We start from the raw sequence: 15,194 nt of genomic DNA, 5'->3' as shown, positions 1-15,194 counted from the left end.
AAAGTTCTAAAACCAATACAGAGAGTTCCAGAACAGTTCTAAAACCAATACAGAGTTCCAGAACAGTTCTAAAACCAATACAGAGTTCCAGAACAGTTCTAAAACCAATACAGAGAGTTCCAGAACAGTTCTAAAACCAATACAGAGAGTTCCAGAACAGTTCTAAAACCCTCCACACTATTTCTCCAACTAAAGATATCCAAATACAAGCTCCAGTCAGAGCCTGACTACTACAGTGTAGTGTATTCCAGGAAAGCACTAAAGCCTGAAAGAACTAAATTAAGTCCATTTGCAGTAATGCAGAAGGGCGAGGGGTGTGTGTATTTATGTGTGTGTAGCAGAGGGAAAGGCCAGTGTTCGGCATTCAGTAGAGTAGCAATAAATAGTCAATCTGAGCAGGACAAAACTGCCTGCAATAAACCACACACACCTCTCTCCCCCCTCCCCCCGTTGGTACTCACGCTGTAGTATTTCCTGATGTGCTTGCGGATGTCCAGTAGCAGCTTGTTGCTGATGTGTGTGGGGTAGTCCAGAGGACGCCCCCCACAGGTCGGGTTGCAGCATCGCAGCAGAGCCGCCTCCACCATCGTACCCTACACACAAACAGGATGGGACTTCGTCAGCACAGCGCTGGCGCGCACACACACACACACATGCAGCACCACATATAGGCAGATCAAGTAGACCCCCAGCCAATCTCCCCAGCCTGCAGACTCCCAAGCTCCAGCCAATCTCCCCACTCATTCACCTGTCAGAACAGGCTTTCATAGGCACTTACCTGGACTGCTAACACAACAGAAATTCCACAACTAGTAGCTAACTACTTCCTATCTGCTGAGGCCTAAACAATGTTCTCAATTAGTCAGTGACAGGACTGGGGAGTGTCTCAACAGGGCTATGCATTTATTGCACTGATACACACATTTCCACATAATAGTAGTGGTATTCCTACAGGGTTTCCCTGCTTTTACAGAAATGGTGGATGGGGAGCTGGACTGACAGATGGATGGCAGGACAGCCGGGCGTACACATACAGCAAAAAGTTTGAAGTTGGGTTTTCATCCCCAGGAGATGACTAGAGAACATCAATTGATTTTCCTTTTTTCCCTCCCTCCCTCGCTCTCTGTTTCTTCTCTGGTTTTGATAACAGCCGTCTACCTCGCTCTATTTGATGTTCTCTTCCTCTCCCCCGTCTGTCTTTCCCATTCCCTCCAGCTCTTCTCCTCTCTTGCCATCCCCTTTCAATCTCCCTGGCCTCTTTCCTTCACTCCCCCTGTATCTCAAGTCAAGGCCCGCCTGAGTTGTTAGACCATGTTACCACTAATTAACGTACCACCTTATCAGTGTGTGTGATGTCAGAACCATGGGAGGACAAACGGAGGGGAAAGTGTCAGCTTCAAGAGTTTCTCTGCGACAAGAGAAAGCTGTGTCCGTCTAACTCATTACTGAGTGATAAGAAAACACACACCTCCCTTTTCCAGTGACCTCGGTTCTAGGAATGGCTGTAGTAGGTGGGTAGGAGTGTGATGTGTGAGAGTGAGTGAGTGAGAGAAAAAGCACAAAAGACAAAGAGAGATCGAGATGGAGAGTGTGTGTATAGGGGTTTAGGAGCCTTTAAGTACAGGAGTGTAAACTATGTCAATGAACACAGACTGTGTGTATGAGTCAGTCCTGTCTAAAAATAAGACATGAGGTACAACACTGAAAGACTATAGCACACTTCACAGGAAGTATCAAACGTGTGTGTGTGTGCGTGCACGTGCGTGTACGTACCGCTCCCTCAAACACATTGTCGTAGACGTTATCAGTGGTACAGAGAGGGCAGGTGAATGTGAAGCGTTCACAGTCTTTATATTTCTCCTCATCAGTGAGTTGGACCGGAGCTCCTAGGAACCCATCTCCCTCCTCCTCTCTCTGCGCCTGCTGCTGGGCCCGGAACTGACTGGGGTCCAGACCTGGGGAACACACACACAATCAATCACAATATCTACACAGATGCTATTGGCACCAGTTATAAACACACTGCTACTGAACAAACACACAAAACCAGTCTGAGGCAGAACCAATCAAGACTACTTTGTCTGAATGTGTGTGGCAATGCACAAGGGTGAAGTTGACATACAGTGCATTTGGAAAGTATTCAGACCCCTTTACTTTTTCCACATTTTGTTACGTTAAAGCCTTATTCTAAAATGTATTAAATATTTTTTTCCCTAAATCTACACAAAATACCCCACAATGACAGAGAAAAAAAAGATTTTTAAAAAAAGATTTTGCAAATGTATTACAAAAAAAAAAAATGAAATATCACATTTACATAGGTATTCAGACCCTGTACTCAGTACTTTGTTGAAGCACCTTTGGCAGCGATTACAGCCTTGAGTCTTCTTGGGTATGATGCTACAAGCTTATCTGAATTTGGGGAGTTTCTTCCATTCTTCTCTGCAGATCCTCTTAAGCTCCGCCAGGTAGGATGGCGATAGTCGCTGCACAGCTATTTTAAGGTCTCTCCAGAGATGTTCGATCGGCTTCAAGTCCGGGCTCTGGCTGGGCCACTCAAGGACATTCAGAGACTTGTCCCTAAGCCCTGTTGCCCTGTTGGAAGGCGAACCTTCGCCCCAGTCTCAGGCCCTGAACGTTCTGGAGCAGATTTTCATCAAGAATCTCTCTGCACTTTAGTCAGGATTGAGGGAAAGATGAAGGGCGCAGTCTCCCAGTATCTGCCTCTGAAAAACATACCCACAGCATGATTCTGCCACCACCATGCTTCACTGTAGGGATGGTGCCAGGTTTCCATCAGACATGACGCTTGGCATTCAGGCCAAATAGTTCAATCATGGTTTCATCAAACCAGAGAATCTTGTTTTTCATTGTCTGAATCCTTTAGGCCCCTTTTGGCCTGAGATTCTTTTAGGTGCCTTCTAGCAAACTCCAAGCGTGCTGTCATGTGCCTTTTACTGAGGAGTGGCTTCCGTCTGGCCACTCTATCATAAAGGCATGATTGGCGGAGTGCTGCAGAAATGGTTGTCCTTCTGGAAGGTTCTCCCATCTCCACAGAGGAACTCTAGAGCTCTGTCAGAGTGACCATCAGGTTCTTGGTCACCTCCCTGACCAAGGCCCTTCTCCCACAATTCCTCAGTTTGGCCGGCCAGCCAGCTCTAGGAAGAGTCTTGGTGGGACCAAACTTCTTCCATTGATGATGGAGGCCACTGTGTTCTTGGGGACCTTCAATGCTGCAGAAATTTGTTGGTACTCTTCCCTAGATCTGTGCCTCGACACAATCCTGTCTCAGAGCTCTACGGACCATTCCTTTGACCTCATGGCTTGGTTTTTGCTCTTGACACTCACTGTCAACTGTGGGACCTTACATAGACAGGTGTGTGCCTTTTCAAATAATTTCCAATCAATTGAATTTAACACAGGTGGACAACAATCAAGTTGTAGAAACATCTCAAGGATGATCAATGGAAACAGGATGCATCTGAGCTCAATTAACTGTCTCATAGCAAAGAGTCTGAATACTTACATTAAGGCATTTCGGTTTATTATTTTTAATACATTTGCAAAAATGTCTAAAAACCTGTTTTCGCTTTGTCATTATGGGATATTGTCTGTAGATTGATGAGGGGCATTTTTTTGTTAATCAATTTTAGAATAAGGCTGTAAAGTAACAAAATGTGTTATAAGGGGTCTGAATACTTTCCGAATGCAATTAAAATGTCAAATTAAAAATGCATATTTTGTCCAATGATATTATTGTGTAGATAATCTTCTAAGAAAACCAAATGGTCCAAACATCATGTTTCTATCATAATACGTTCAAAAGTTATTGGAGTTCTTACCTTGTAGGATGTCCAAAATTAGGCTGACTAAATCAAGGCCAGCAAAAAAAAGTGCTCAAAAGTAAGGAATATTGCACAGCATCACGTCAACTAGGCTGGATGCTGTGACAGAATGAAGGCTGCCTAACTCATCTTTCTTCTCAATCCACAGGACATAAAACAATATGGAGGTAAGATATAGATGTTGAGACATGACATGTAGTATTTTTATATTTTACCATATGCTGTTCATAATAATGAAAAATTCCTGTTATTTTTTGAAGATTTCACAAAACATTAGCTTTCAGAAATCTGCATTTTCAAAACGCAGACATACAAAAAATCTGTGATGAAAAAGATTTAATCTGCATTTTATATTGAAAGAGTATTTTTGATTCAAAAGAGTGGTAAGGGGAGTGCAATTAATTTTGTTTCTATTTTCAAAGCTTATTACATTTAATTCAGCTTGTGTCATGCCAATTTAGCTTTTAGCGACCCGTGGAAAAAACTTGACCACCACAATATGTAAAATCCTCAAAGTTGCTGCGAGAAAGCGGCACGGCTGTCAGAGCTCGGTGATATCGGATGTATTAGGTTACGAAATCCGACTCTGTTGATATACTGTTAATCAAAAGTTAGAAAAACCCTACTGAACGACTCAGAGCATTAATAAATCATATTTGTCTTGGTAAAATGTATTTTAAAACATAAGGAAGTGCTATTTTATCACCAAATCACTCTGGGGAGAATGGGTGGACAGAACCCGAACATATGGTATGGTGGAGACTGTAGAGGAAAAGGCAGAGAGGAAGGACAGAGAGAGCGCAGATCGTGAGGGAGGTGTGATAAAAACAAACCGGAAATATCAGATTTTTGTAAGGATGCCAAAACAATCAAATCACTGTGTGTGTGCAAGCAGCTGAGATAATCATATCATTAGAAGCTGAGCAGCTGAACACCCATTTGGTATTCCCAGGTGAACCCAAACACTGACACACAGAGAAAACACACACTTTCCGTGGCTAAGTGAATAATGTGTTAGTAAATCAGTGTTGAGGACTAGGCCACAAAACCCCCCACCTCCCCTTCCCCCCCATAGCAACATACACAGTGCCATCTACAGACAGAATGTGAAGACCAAGGACACAGGTTTCTGTTAAGAACTATATATCTACTGGCTCTCATCTCTAAGACCAGGATTTTTTTCCAGACCATGTGACCGTATCAGGGAAAACTTCAGGCACCAGGCCAGGAAAGCCTCTACAATTCATATCTACTCTAATAACAGTGAAACAGTGCTGAGAACTGAGACCCACCCAGCCATGTAGCGATGAGGACCCCGTCGATACCCTCGATGGGCTCACAGATCCTGCCCACCACGGGGTGCACCTGCTGGGCAAGGTAGTACTGGGTGTCCAGGCTCAGCCCGGCCTGCTTCTGGAGCTGCTCCAACGCGTAGGCCCTCTGACTGGCTGCCAATGTAGAGCCATCCTGGGGGAGAGGAGAGAGGGAGAAGGGAGAGAGGGTCAAAAACACTTCTGTTATACAACACAGACACACACACACTTTCATCCACAGATACACTGACTGAAAGTCCCTCTCCAAAAAGACACACCTGTAAACTCATAATACACTTGCCATCACACACACACACACTCTCCCATCCCTACCTGGCAGATGATGTAGGAGACTGTGTCTCCAGCTTTAACCCTTCGTCCGCTCTGAGAGTTGATCCACAGAGCCACGTGAACATGAGGAAGAGACTTCTTGTCTGGGTAGTCCTGGGGGTCCTTAGTCAGGGCCTGGGAGAAGGGAGGGGAGATGAGGGAGAGAAAAAGAGGGAGAGCGCAAGGGAGGAGAGTGGGCATTGATACAGACTCACACTGTAGACACGCATACCAACGCAAAGAACGTTGAAAAAACACACACCTTGTGTATCTCATACTGGTTGAGCGGGATGGTTCCGTTAGCAACCTTCTCTCCCAACTCCACAAGGTGACGCTGGATGTTCTCGACGATGATATCACGGTTCTGGTCCGACAGGATTTGACCAATCACATAGCTGAGAAAGAGGTGGAGGAGGAAGATGGGTAGAATCAGGTCATTGATTAACATTGCCACGACTCAGGGGAATCAGCCAGAGCAAGGTTTGAACCAGCCAACCCTGCAGCAACAGCAAACACACTACCTTCTGTGCCAAAATGGTTGAGACATCTTGGCATTATACAAGAGGAAGGGGACGAGTGGAAGTACAGTATATAGCGTTCTCCAATTGACGAGTCCACCTACTTGCCACACTCCTTGGCGAGGTCACACCAGTCCCTTCTTACGATGTCCAGCCCCTTGAGTTCCTGCTTGGTGCTGTAGCGGCCATCCCCCAGCGGCTCAACCACCAGGGCGGCGTACTTCTTCTTCTTCAGCAGCAGCAGAGACTTGAACACCCCGTCGATGTCAATCTCCAGGAGCTTGTAGAGCTTGTTCACCTCAGCTTTCACCTGGGGGAAGACACAGGCAAGGTCAATCTCTCTTTATCCATCTGGCATTCTGTTCTCTCTATTCCACTTTCCATGCCTTTATTTCACCACCAACCCACACTATATAACTGTTGGAGTTTGATTACGATGGAGTCTCTTGCTCTAGACCCCTCTATTTCTCCCTCTCTCCTCCCTTTCCTTACCTTGTTTCCTAGTTTGTAGACCTCCTCCAGACTGGAGCTGTTGGTGTTGATCATGATGGAGTCTGTGTCGCCGTAGATCACTTCCAGGTTCATCTGACACACACAGGAAGTCAGAGGTGAGGAGTGGGGTCTAAAGTAGGACTGCGTTCGAAATGGTACGGAAATTCCCTATTTAGTGCACTTCTTTTAACCAGAGCCCTGGGCCCTGGCTAAAAGAAGTGCACTATATAGAAAATAGGGTGACATTTTGTGCGCACCACCTAGCTCTTGGTCATCAGTAAGGATATTGTTGCATTGTTCTTTCTAACATGACCATGTAGTGACTACTGGTGAGGTATTCCATTGATCAGTTAGGTTTAGAGTACAACAAGTACTCACCTTCTGAACCATGTCTTTGGTGTGCATCAGGATCTAAGGGAAACACAGTACAGAACATCATGAATACAAAAGCACTCAAATAGCATAATGAACTGTCAAGTAGGGCTGTTGCGGTGACTGTATTACTGTCAAACTGGCACTCATGAGTCATGACTGCTGTCAAATTCCACGTGACCGTTGAGTCACGGTAACCTCCTCTTATGTACATTGTACATGCGTTGGTAGTACTCAACTCACTAACGACCACCAGGTCCTAATGGTCTGGTACTCAGGGCTCTACTGTCCCTCCATCAGGTCCTAATGGCCTGGTACTCAGGGATCTACTGTCCCTCCATCAGGTCCTAATGGCCTGGTACTCAGGGATCTATTGTCCCTCTACCCACTCTGACATCAATGCAAATGCAATGGAAAATCACAAACATTTATCAAGATAGTCTCATGCTCTTAAAACTGACCGTTACAATTATTTTTTTTTACCTCACTGTGATGATAAATTTGAAGAAAAAAGTTCAACAATAGGTTGAAACTCAGTAGAAAACATGGTTGTTGTGGATGTTGTTTCAAAGGCAAACAACACTAATGGACAGCACTTTAAGGTGATTCATTCAAAGCATTTAAGACGTTGCATGTAGAACACCCATACGCACATTAGAGCTTATGCACATGCCTATTTGAGCTCAAGCATTAAAAAGAATTATAATAAAAATATATTAAAATAATGATTGTGCTGTTATACAATACCTAGCCTAATATCCTACCGCATATGTCCAGTCTATACTCTAAAATAAAACAATTATAGTAATCTCCCTTGAGTGTGGACTGTATTATTATGCATACTGGATGGACCTTATGCTACGCTCCAAACTTTCTATGCACGAGTCTGGGAGAGAACGCATAGGGCCTCGGCGATGCTGTTGGTTCAGTGATTGTGTAGAGTGGCTTACAGAGTTAGTCTACCATTATAGTGAATTTGTATTGTATACACTGTGTGTGTGTGTGTGTGTGTGTGTGTGTGTGTGTGTGTGTGTGTGTGTGTAAATATACTAATATTCTTTATTATTTCCCCCCCCCACTGTTTGGACTGTGGCCCATCTAATGATTTCAATGTCAGAAAAATCTGCTGTTTTTGCATCTTTGTGTATGTGTGTGCGTGTGCGCACGCACGCGTAAAGCCTTGGTGATTTGCTATTAAATGGAGGATAATTGGCTAATAGGGCCATTAGTCTCGCTGCAACGGGCCTTCAAACCCCCCCACACACACAGCGAGCCTAATGACTCCTAATGGCCTCAATAGCCAACAGAGTGAGTGACGGACCAGAGAGTGGGAATGAGAAAACAGATGAAGCGAGCGAGAGAACGAATGGAGCTGTGCTCAAATGGGGACGGGCAAAGAGAAAAAACAGTGAAACCAGGAGTGAATTGTCTGTTCAAATGCATCAAGGAAAGGTGTAAGAGAAAAATGGACAGAATAAGGAAGAGAGAGAGAGCTTGAGGGATAGATGGACAGACACTAAGGCACTAGTGCCTGTGTCCTCTGTAGCAGAGGGATCCTAACAGGTAGGGGTTGAGTGTGTGTGTACAGTGCAAGGATCAGGGATGCTAATCTGAGGGTGGGGTAAGAGTGACTGGGTGCAGTGTGACCTGACATCAGCAATCTGTCCCTTCACACACACCCCCCAGGGTTTGTTAGCCGGTAGTAGCCGACAAAAAATCCCGAAAGGAGATAAATAAAATCTTCGCTGGGCAATTGCCCGAAAAATTATATATATATATAAAAAAAAATTATAATAAAAAAAATCGCATCACAAAATAATGCTATTCATTTATGAAAATACCAGTCAATGTATATACATGCTTATCGATCTATGGGTTAATTTGCATGAATTAGTGGAATTAAAATGGCGCATGCGCATACAGCCTAGTTTCAGCTTAAAATCTGTCAGACAGCGCATGAGTTGCAGCTACAGCTTGCTGCTGGAGTGAAATGAGTTCTATATGCCCAATCATTGAGGAACAATTATGAATTAAATCGTGTTAAAAACAGTTTGATAGCCACGATTTTAAAAAAAAAGCGAACATTTTTTTCCTTCTCAACTGGTAATCGAAGCGCACTTCCCATTCATGTGCATATAAATGGTAGGCAGGCTTCAGAGCGTCACATACCACTTTGCAATGAGCTGGAGGCAGTACGCATTTTGAAAACATACTTAATGGCTTGAAACATTAATGTTTTAGTACATTATGAGGCATGTTTACCTTGCTTCAAAGTAGCCCAGCCAAAATACGACCAAACGTGGAGGCAATTATTTTATAAAGACTTCCATATGCTAATGACACCAGTAGCTTTTCTCTTATGTTCCATTTGTTTTCAAATTAACTTTCATTGTCCTGTAGCCAAATGCACAATCCTAGTCATATTAGCAACCCATGCTACTTGTTGCATCTTTAGATCTCCCCTCTTTCTACATTTCTAACAAATATTTTCATCTCAGTCTCATGAAACAGCTCAGGTGAGGAGCGCTTTTGACAATGGTGTTATTCTCCTAATAGCATTATGGAATGCACATTCACGAGTAGCCTACTACCTTGTGCATATAGCTGCACTTATAATGTTAATAAATTGTTTATCAGCATTTTAAGCTAAACATTCATATATGTTGCATCAGCCTCTCTGCTGTTTTTTTTATTTTTTATGTAGCCTACACTTACTGGTTGTATGAATTTGGGATCTATCGTCCCACAACTGTCCTCAATTTGTTTGGAATAGGCTATTTCTTTCTCGCAAAGAATGACAAGCTGACCAAAAGAATAGGTCAACTTTTCTATTACGGGGAATAAAAGATTGACAGAGTAGTTATTTTGCTGTTCGTTACTCGTCTTACTCGAGGAAAAGTAAATGGACAGTTATTCTAAAATTCAAATTCGCATCGGATTTCAGTAATGAGCATGTATGCAGTATGCTTCCTCAAGATGCATGTTCTGTTAAGATGAATTATCATAATATGTCATTCTGAGCACTGTGAGTGGACGCCCTAAATCAGGCACCCAATGCATATGGGTCTGGTAAATTTCTCAAATGTCCAGTAAATTAAAATGCTGCAGGTCAAATGTCAGGTGCCACATTGTCTTATCTGAAACCCAGACACACACACACAACCCTCCGCAGAGACAAGGACAGGGCTATTTGAGACCGACAGTGCGGGGAGAGGAGAGGTTACGAGTGGTTTCCTCTCCCTGAAATTAGAGTGGGACTTAAGCTTTATGGGCTGCTACATACCTCCGATACAGGATGGAGGGAGATGTGAGGAGAAGGGAGGGAGGAGGGGAAGTTTGAGTAATTACAGCACAGCCTCGTCCATTAGAGACTACCACCAAGGTCATCCTACATCACATGCACGCGCAGGCACATGGACACGCAGACACACATGCCTAAGAATGTAATATTGTGCCTAAAAATGTCAAAACAGGGAAGAAAGAGATGGAAGGAAAGAAAGTAGCGTTAGGAAAGAAAGCAGCTGAGATTAAAGAGAGGTGGAGCGAGGGAGAGGAGGTGAGGTAGTGTTCATATAATTGATGCGTGGTCTGGTCGTATTTAGCCAGTTTTCCATCTGCTGTCAGTGACCACAGGGTGGACCACTCAAGGAGCCACCCCACTGAAAGACTAGTCATCTGACCATGACTCCGGAATTTGTGAGTGGTATCCAGCCGACCACTGCACTGTACTAACCACCGCACATATCACACATACAGTGCCTTCAGAAAATATTCACACCTGGCGACTTTCTTAATTTTGTGGTGTTACAGTCTGAACTTAAAATATATAACCTTTAGATTGTGTCATTGGCCTACACACACACCCCAATGTCAAAGTGGAATTATGTTTTTACAAATGTTTAACAATTCATTAAAAATGAAAAGCTGAAATGCCTCGAGTCAATAAGTATTCAATCCCTTTGTTATGGCAAGCCTAAATAAGATCAGGAATAAAAATCTGCTTAAGAAGTCACATAAGTTGCATGGACTGTGTGCAATAAGTGTTTAACATGATTTTGAATGACTGCCTGATCTCTGTACCCCACACATACAATTATCTGTAAGGTCCCTCAGTCGAGCAGTGAAATTCAAACACGGATTCAACCACAAAAACCAGGGAGGTTTTCCATAGCCTCGCGAAGGGCACCTATTGGTAGATGGGTAAAAATGTAAAAAGCAGGCTTTGAATATAACTGAGCATGGTGATACTATTAATTACACAATCAACAACATTGTAGTTACTCCACAATACTAACCTAAATGACAGCGTGAAAAGAAGGATGCCTGTACAGAATAAAACTATTAACAGAACAGGTCTCCTATTTAGAATAAGGCACTAAAGTAAATCTGCAAAAAATGCAGCTAAGAAATTTGCTTTATGTCCTGAATACAAAGTGTTATGTTCGGGGCAAATCCAACACAACACTGAGTAAAACTCTTCATATTTTCAAGCATGGTGGTGGCTGCATCATGTTATGGGTATGCTCGTCATCGGCAACGACAAGGAAGTTTTATAGGATAAAAAGAAACGGAATAGAGCTAAGCATAGGCAAAATCCTAGAGGAAAAACAGACACTGGGAGACAAAGTCACCTTTCAGCAGGACAATACCCTAAAACACAAGTCCAAATATACACTGCAGTTGCTTACCAAAATAATGAATGTTCCCGAGTGGTCTAGTTACAGTTTTCACTTAAAATCAGCTTGAAAATCTCTAGCTATACTTTAAAATGGCTGTCTACCAATAATCTTGAAAGAGATTGAATTAAAAAAAAAATTGCAAATATTATAAAATCTAGGTGTGCAAAGCTCTTAGACTTATCCAGAAAGACTTACACCTGTAATCCGTGCCAAAGGTGATACGAACATGTATTGACTCAGGGGTGTGAATACTTATGTAAATTAGATATGTCTGCATCTCGTTTTTAATACATTGGCAAAAAACATGGTTAGACTTTCTCATTATGAGGTATTGAGGCGGCAGGTAGCCTAGTGGTTAGAGCGTTGGATTAGTAACTGAAAGGTTGCAAGATTGAATCGCTGAGCTGGCAAGGTAAAAATCTGTCGTTCTGCCCCTGAACAAGGCAGTTTAACCCACCGTTCCTAGGCCGTCATTGATAATAAGAATGTGTTCTTAACTGACTTGCCTAGTTAAATAAAGGTGTAAAAAGAAAAAAGAAAAAAAAGAATCGGCGTCCAAAATTACCGATTGTTATGAAAACTTGAAAATCGGCCATAATTAAATCGGCCATTCCGATTAAAATCGGTGGACCTCTAATAAGAAGATCAAGAAAATGGAGGATAAAAGAGTGAAAGCGGTGTGCATATTATGTGTGACAAACAGATGCTAGATTACAATATTATTTTTCTGCCTGTTTGGAACAGTGTATACACTAAATAAATTATAAGTAACACCAGTTTGTTCTAATGAAATATATATTTTTAAAGCCTTTATTACAGCATAGCAAAGATTAAAAACAGCTGAAATGGCTTTATCCGACATTCTGCCATTGCATGAGGCTTGGTGCTCACGGAATCATTAGGCATTAAACAAACACTCAAACAGGCAACAGAAGCAAGAGGTCTAATTTCTGTAGATATATACAGTACCAGTACCAATCTACATTATAGAATAATAGTGAAGACATCAAAACTATGAAATAACAAATATGGAATCATGTAGTAACCAAAAAAAAGTGTTAAACAAATCAAAATATATTTGAGATTATTCAAAAGTAGCCAGCCTCTGCCTTGATGAGTTTTGCACACTAATGGCATTCTCTCAACCAGCTTAACCTGGAATGCCTTTCCAACAGTCTTGAAGGAGTACCCACATATGCTGAGCACTTGTTGGCTGCTTTTCCTTCACTCCGCTGTCCAACTAATTTCAAACCATCTCAATTTGGTTGAGGTTGGGGGATTGTGGAGGCCTGGTCATCTGATGCAGCACTCCATCACTCTCCTTCTTGGTAAAATAGCCCGGAGGTGTGTTGGGTCATTGTCCTATTGGAAAAAAATATATTGTCCCACTAAGCACAAACCAGATGGGATGGCGTATCTCCGCAGAATGCTGTGGTAGCCATGCTGGTTAAGTGCACCATTAATTCTAAATAAATCACCGACAGTGTCAACAGCAAAGCACCCCCACACCACCTCCTCCATGCTTCACGGTGGGAACCACACATGCAGAGAACATCCGTTCACCTACTCTGCGTCTCACAAAGACACGGCGGTTAGAGACAAAAATCTCAAATTTGGATTCATTAGACCAAAGGACATATTTCCACCGGTCTAATGTCCATTGCTCACGTTTCTTGGCCCAAGCAAGTATCTTCTTCTTATTGGTGTCCTTTAGTAGTGGCTTCTTTGCAGCAATTCAACCATGAAGGCCTGATTCATGCAGTCTCCTCTGAACAGTTGATGTTGAGATGTATCTGTTACTTGAACTCTGTGAAGCATTTAAATGGGCTGCAATTTCTGAGGTGCAGTTAATTGCTTATTTCTAAGGCTGGTAACTCTAATGAATTTATCCTCTGCAGCAGAGGTAACTCTGGGTCTTCCTTTCCTGTGGCGGTCCTCATGAGAGCCAGTTTAAAATCATAGCACTTGATGGTTTTTGCAACTGCACTTGAAGAAACTTTCCAAGTTATTGAAATTTTCCAGATTGACTGACCTTCATGTCTTAAAGTAACGGACTGTCGTTTCTCTTTGATTATTTGAGTTGTTCTTGTCATAACATGGACTATCTTCTGTATACCACCCCTACCTTGTCACAACACAACTGATTGACTCAAACGTATTAAGGAAAGAAATTTCACAAATTAACTTTTAACAAGGCACACCTGTTAATTGAAATGCATTCCAGGAAATTACCTCATGAAGCTGGTTGTGAGAATGCCAAGAGTGTGCAAAGCTGTCATCAAGGCAAAGGCTGGGTGTTTACTCGTCTCTGCTGCCTCCGCCGCATTTTTCTTAAACCCAATACGCTGGTTAACTTTGCTCTTAAGCACATAGCAACATAGGGAAAGGCGCAATTCTACGACGCACTGAATTTTGTTTCAGAACTGCAGACAGTGACCATATCAAACGCAGGAGAAAGCGCATTTATTATAAAATAATATTAGATTTATTAGTGTTGCACCATATACAATTTCAGTATCACATGTCTTAGAATGACGGACTGTGCCATCCCTGTGGCCTCCGCAAACGGATTAACCCACTGAGACAGGATCGAATCAGACAGGTGTCTTGTGCACCATGAAAGAAAAATATATATATATAATGCGACTGCTCGACTAAAGAAATCTCGGTCGACCAACAGCCTATCGACCAGTCGACTAAATAGGGTCAGCCGTAGAGTAGATGGGTGAGATTTTGTATATATTTCATCCATTTTTAATTCAGGGTGTAACAAAATGTGAAATAAGGGGTATGAATACTTTCTGAAGGCACTGTAGTCCACACACACACACACACACACAACTGAACAACGCCACTCATGTTACAGATAAACAACTAGGTGTGGTGCCACAGGGACAGATGAATTATGAGTGTAGTTTTGTGAAGATCGACTATAGCCAGTTACATACACTCAATCTTCTCTTTCCCTTGTTTTCCTCACCATTTCTCTCTTTTATATATCTATTTTCATTGCGTCTTCCCCTAAACTGCAGTATCCATTGCTCTCTAACCCTCTAGACTCCCTCTCTCACCTCCCTTCTCCACTTCACTCTACCTATCCCCATCCGTTCCACCTCCCCTCCTGTCAGTGTATAATTAGTCTGGTCAGTAAATTAGCGGCTGGCTGACGGGCCCTCCTGCGGTGCCAGGGGCAGGATCACAGACTTGAGACCTCTGGGTAACAGAATGACGTCCACAGGGGTCAAGCTGGGTTTTACAGGCCATCACTGAACGGGAGGTCAGAGTTCAAACTGTCACACAAGATGATACAGATACACCCAGGGAAAGACTTGAGATGTTCAGACTGTGAAAAAGGTCTATGTCCTAAACAGATGGGGAGAATGTGGTAAGGTAGAGATGGAGGAGGTGGCAGGGGAAGGAGAGAGAAGAAGTGGCAAAAAGAAGGAAAGACAAATAGATGCAAAGGGAGGGAAGAAAGGAATGCAATGAAAGGAGGAGAAAATGTATGGAAGGTAGGATAGGAAGTAACAGATGGATAAAGCCTACGCCCTAATTGATCAACAGTCAAGGCACTGGCAGTCAAAATATGCATGTCCCCTTAACACATTTCCTCACTCAAGACACCAAAAAGATATTTGCTCAGTG

General features: G+C 42.8%; 1 protein-coding gene across 2 annotated transcripts in view; it reads right to left on the bottom strand.

Annotated features, from left to right (window-relative positions):
• The window catches only part of pola1 (polymerase (DNA directed), alpha 1), a 91,012-nt gene that overhangs the window by 26,304 nt on the left and 49,514 nt on the right, over positions 1 to 15,194 (bottom strand). For both annotated transcript variants that reach the window (XM_071414869.1, XM_071414868.1), the window contains exons 27-34: positions 6,877 to 6,909; positions 6,499 to 6,591; positions 6,111 to 6,316; positions 5,751 to 5,883; positions 5,492 to 5,623; positions 5,138 to 5,312; positions 1,774 to 1,955; positions 462 to 593 (exon numbers count right to left, since the gene is read on the bottom strand). In XM_071414869.1, coding sequence (XP_071270970.1) covers positions 462 to 593; positions 1,774 to 1,955; positions 5,138 to 5,312; positions 5,492 to 5,623; positions 5,751 to 5,883; positions 6,111 to 6,316; positions 6,499 to 6,591; positions 6,877 to 6,909 — 1,086 coding nt within the window. The remainder of the gene's footprint in view (positions 1 to 461; positions 594 to 1,773; positions 1,956 to 5,137; positions 5,313 to 5,491; positions 5,624 to 5,750; positions 5,884 to 6,110; positions 6,317 to 6,498; positions 6,592 to 6,876; positions 6,910 to 15,194) is intronic.

The sequence above is a fragment of the Salvelinus alpinus genome, chromosome 8, assembly GCF_045679555.1.
Source record: "Salvelinus alpinus chromosome 8, SLU_Salpinus.1, whole genome shotgun sequence".
NCBI classification, from domain to species: domain Eukaryota; kingdom Metazoa; phylum Chordata; class Actinopteri; order Salmoniformes; family Salmonidae; genus Salvelinus; species Salvelinus alpinus.
This window is presented reverse-complemented; position numbering and strand designations above follow the sequence as displayed.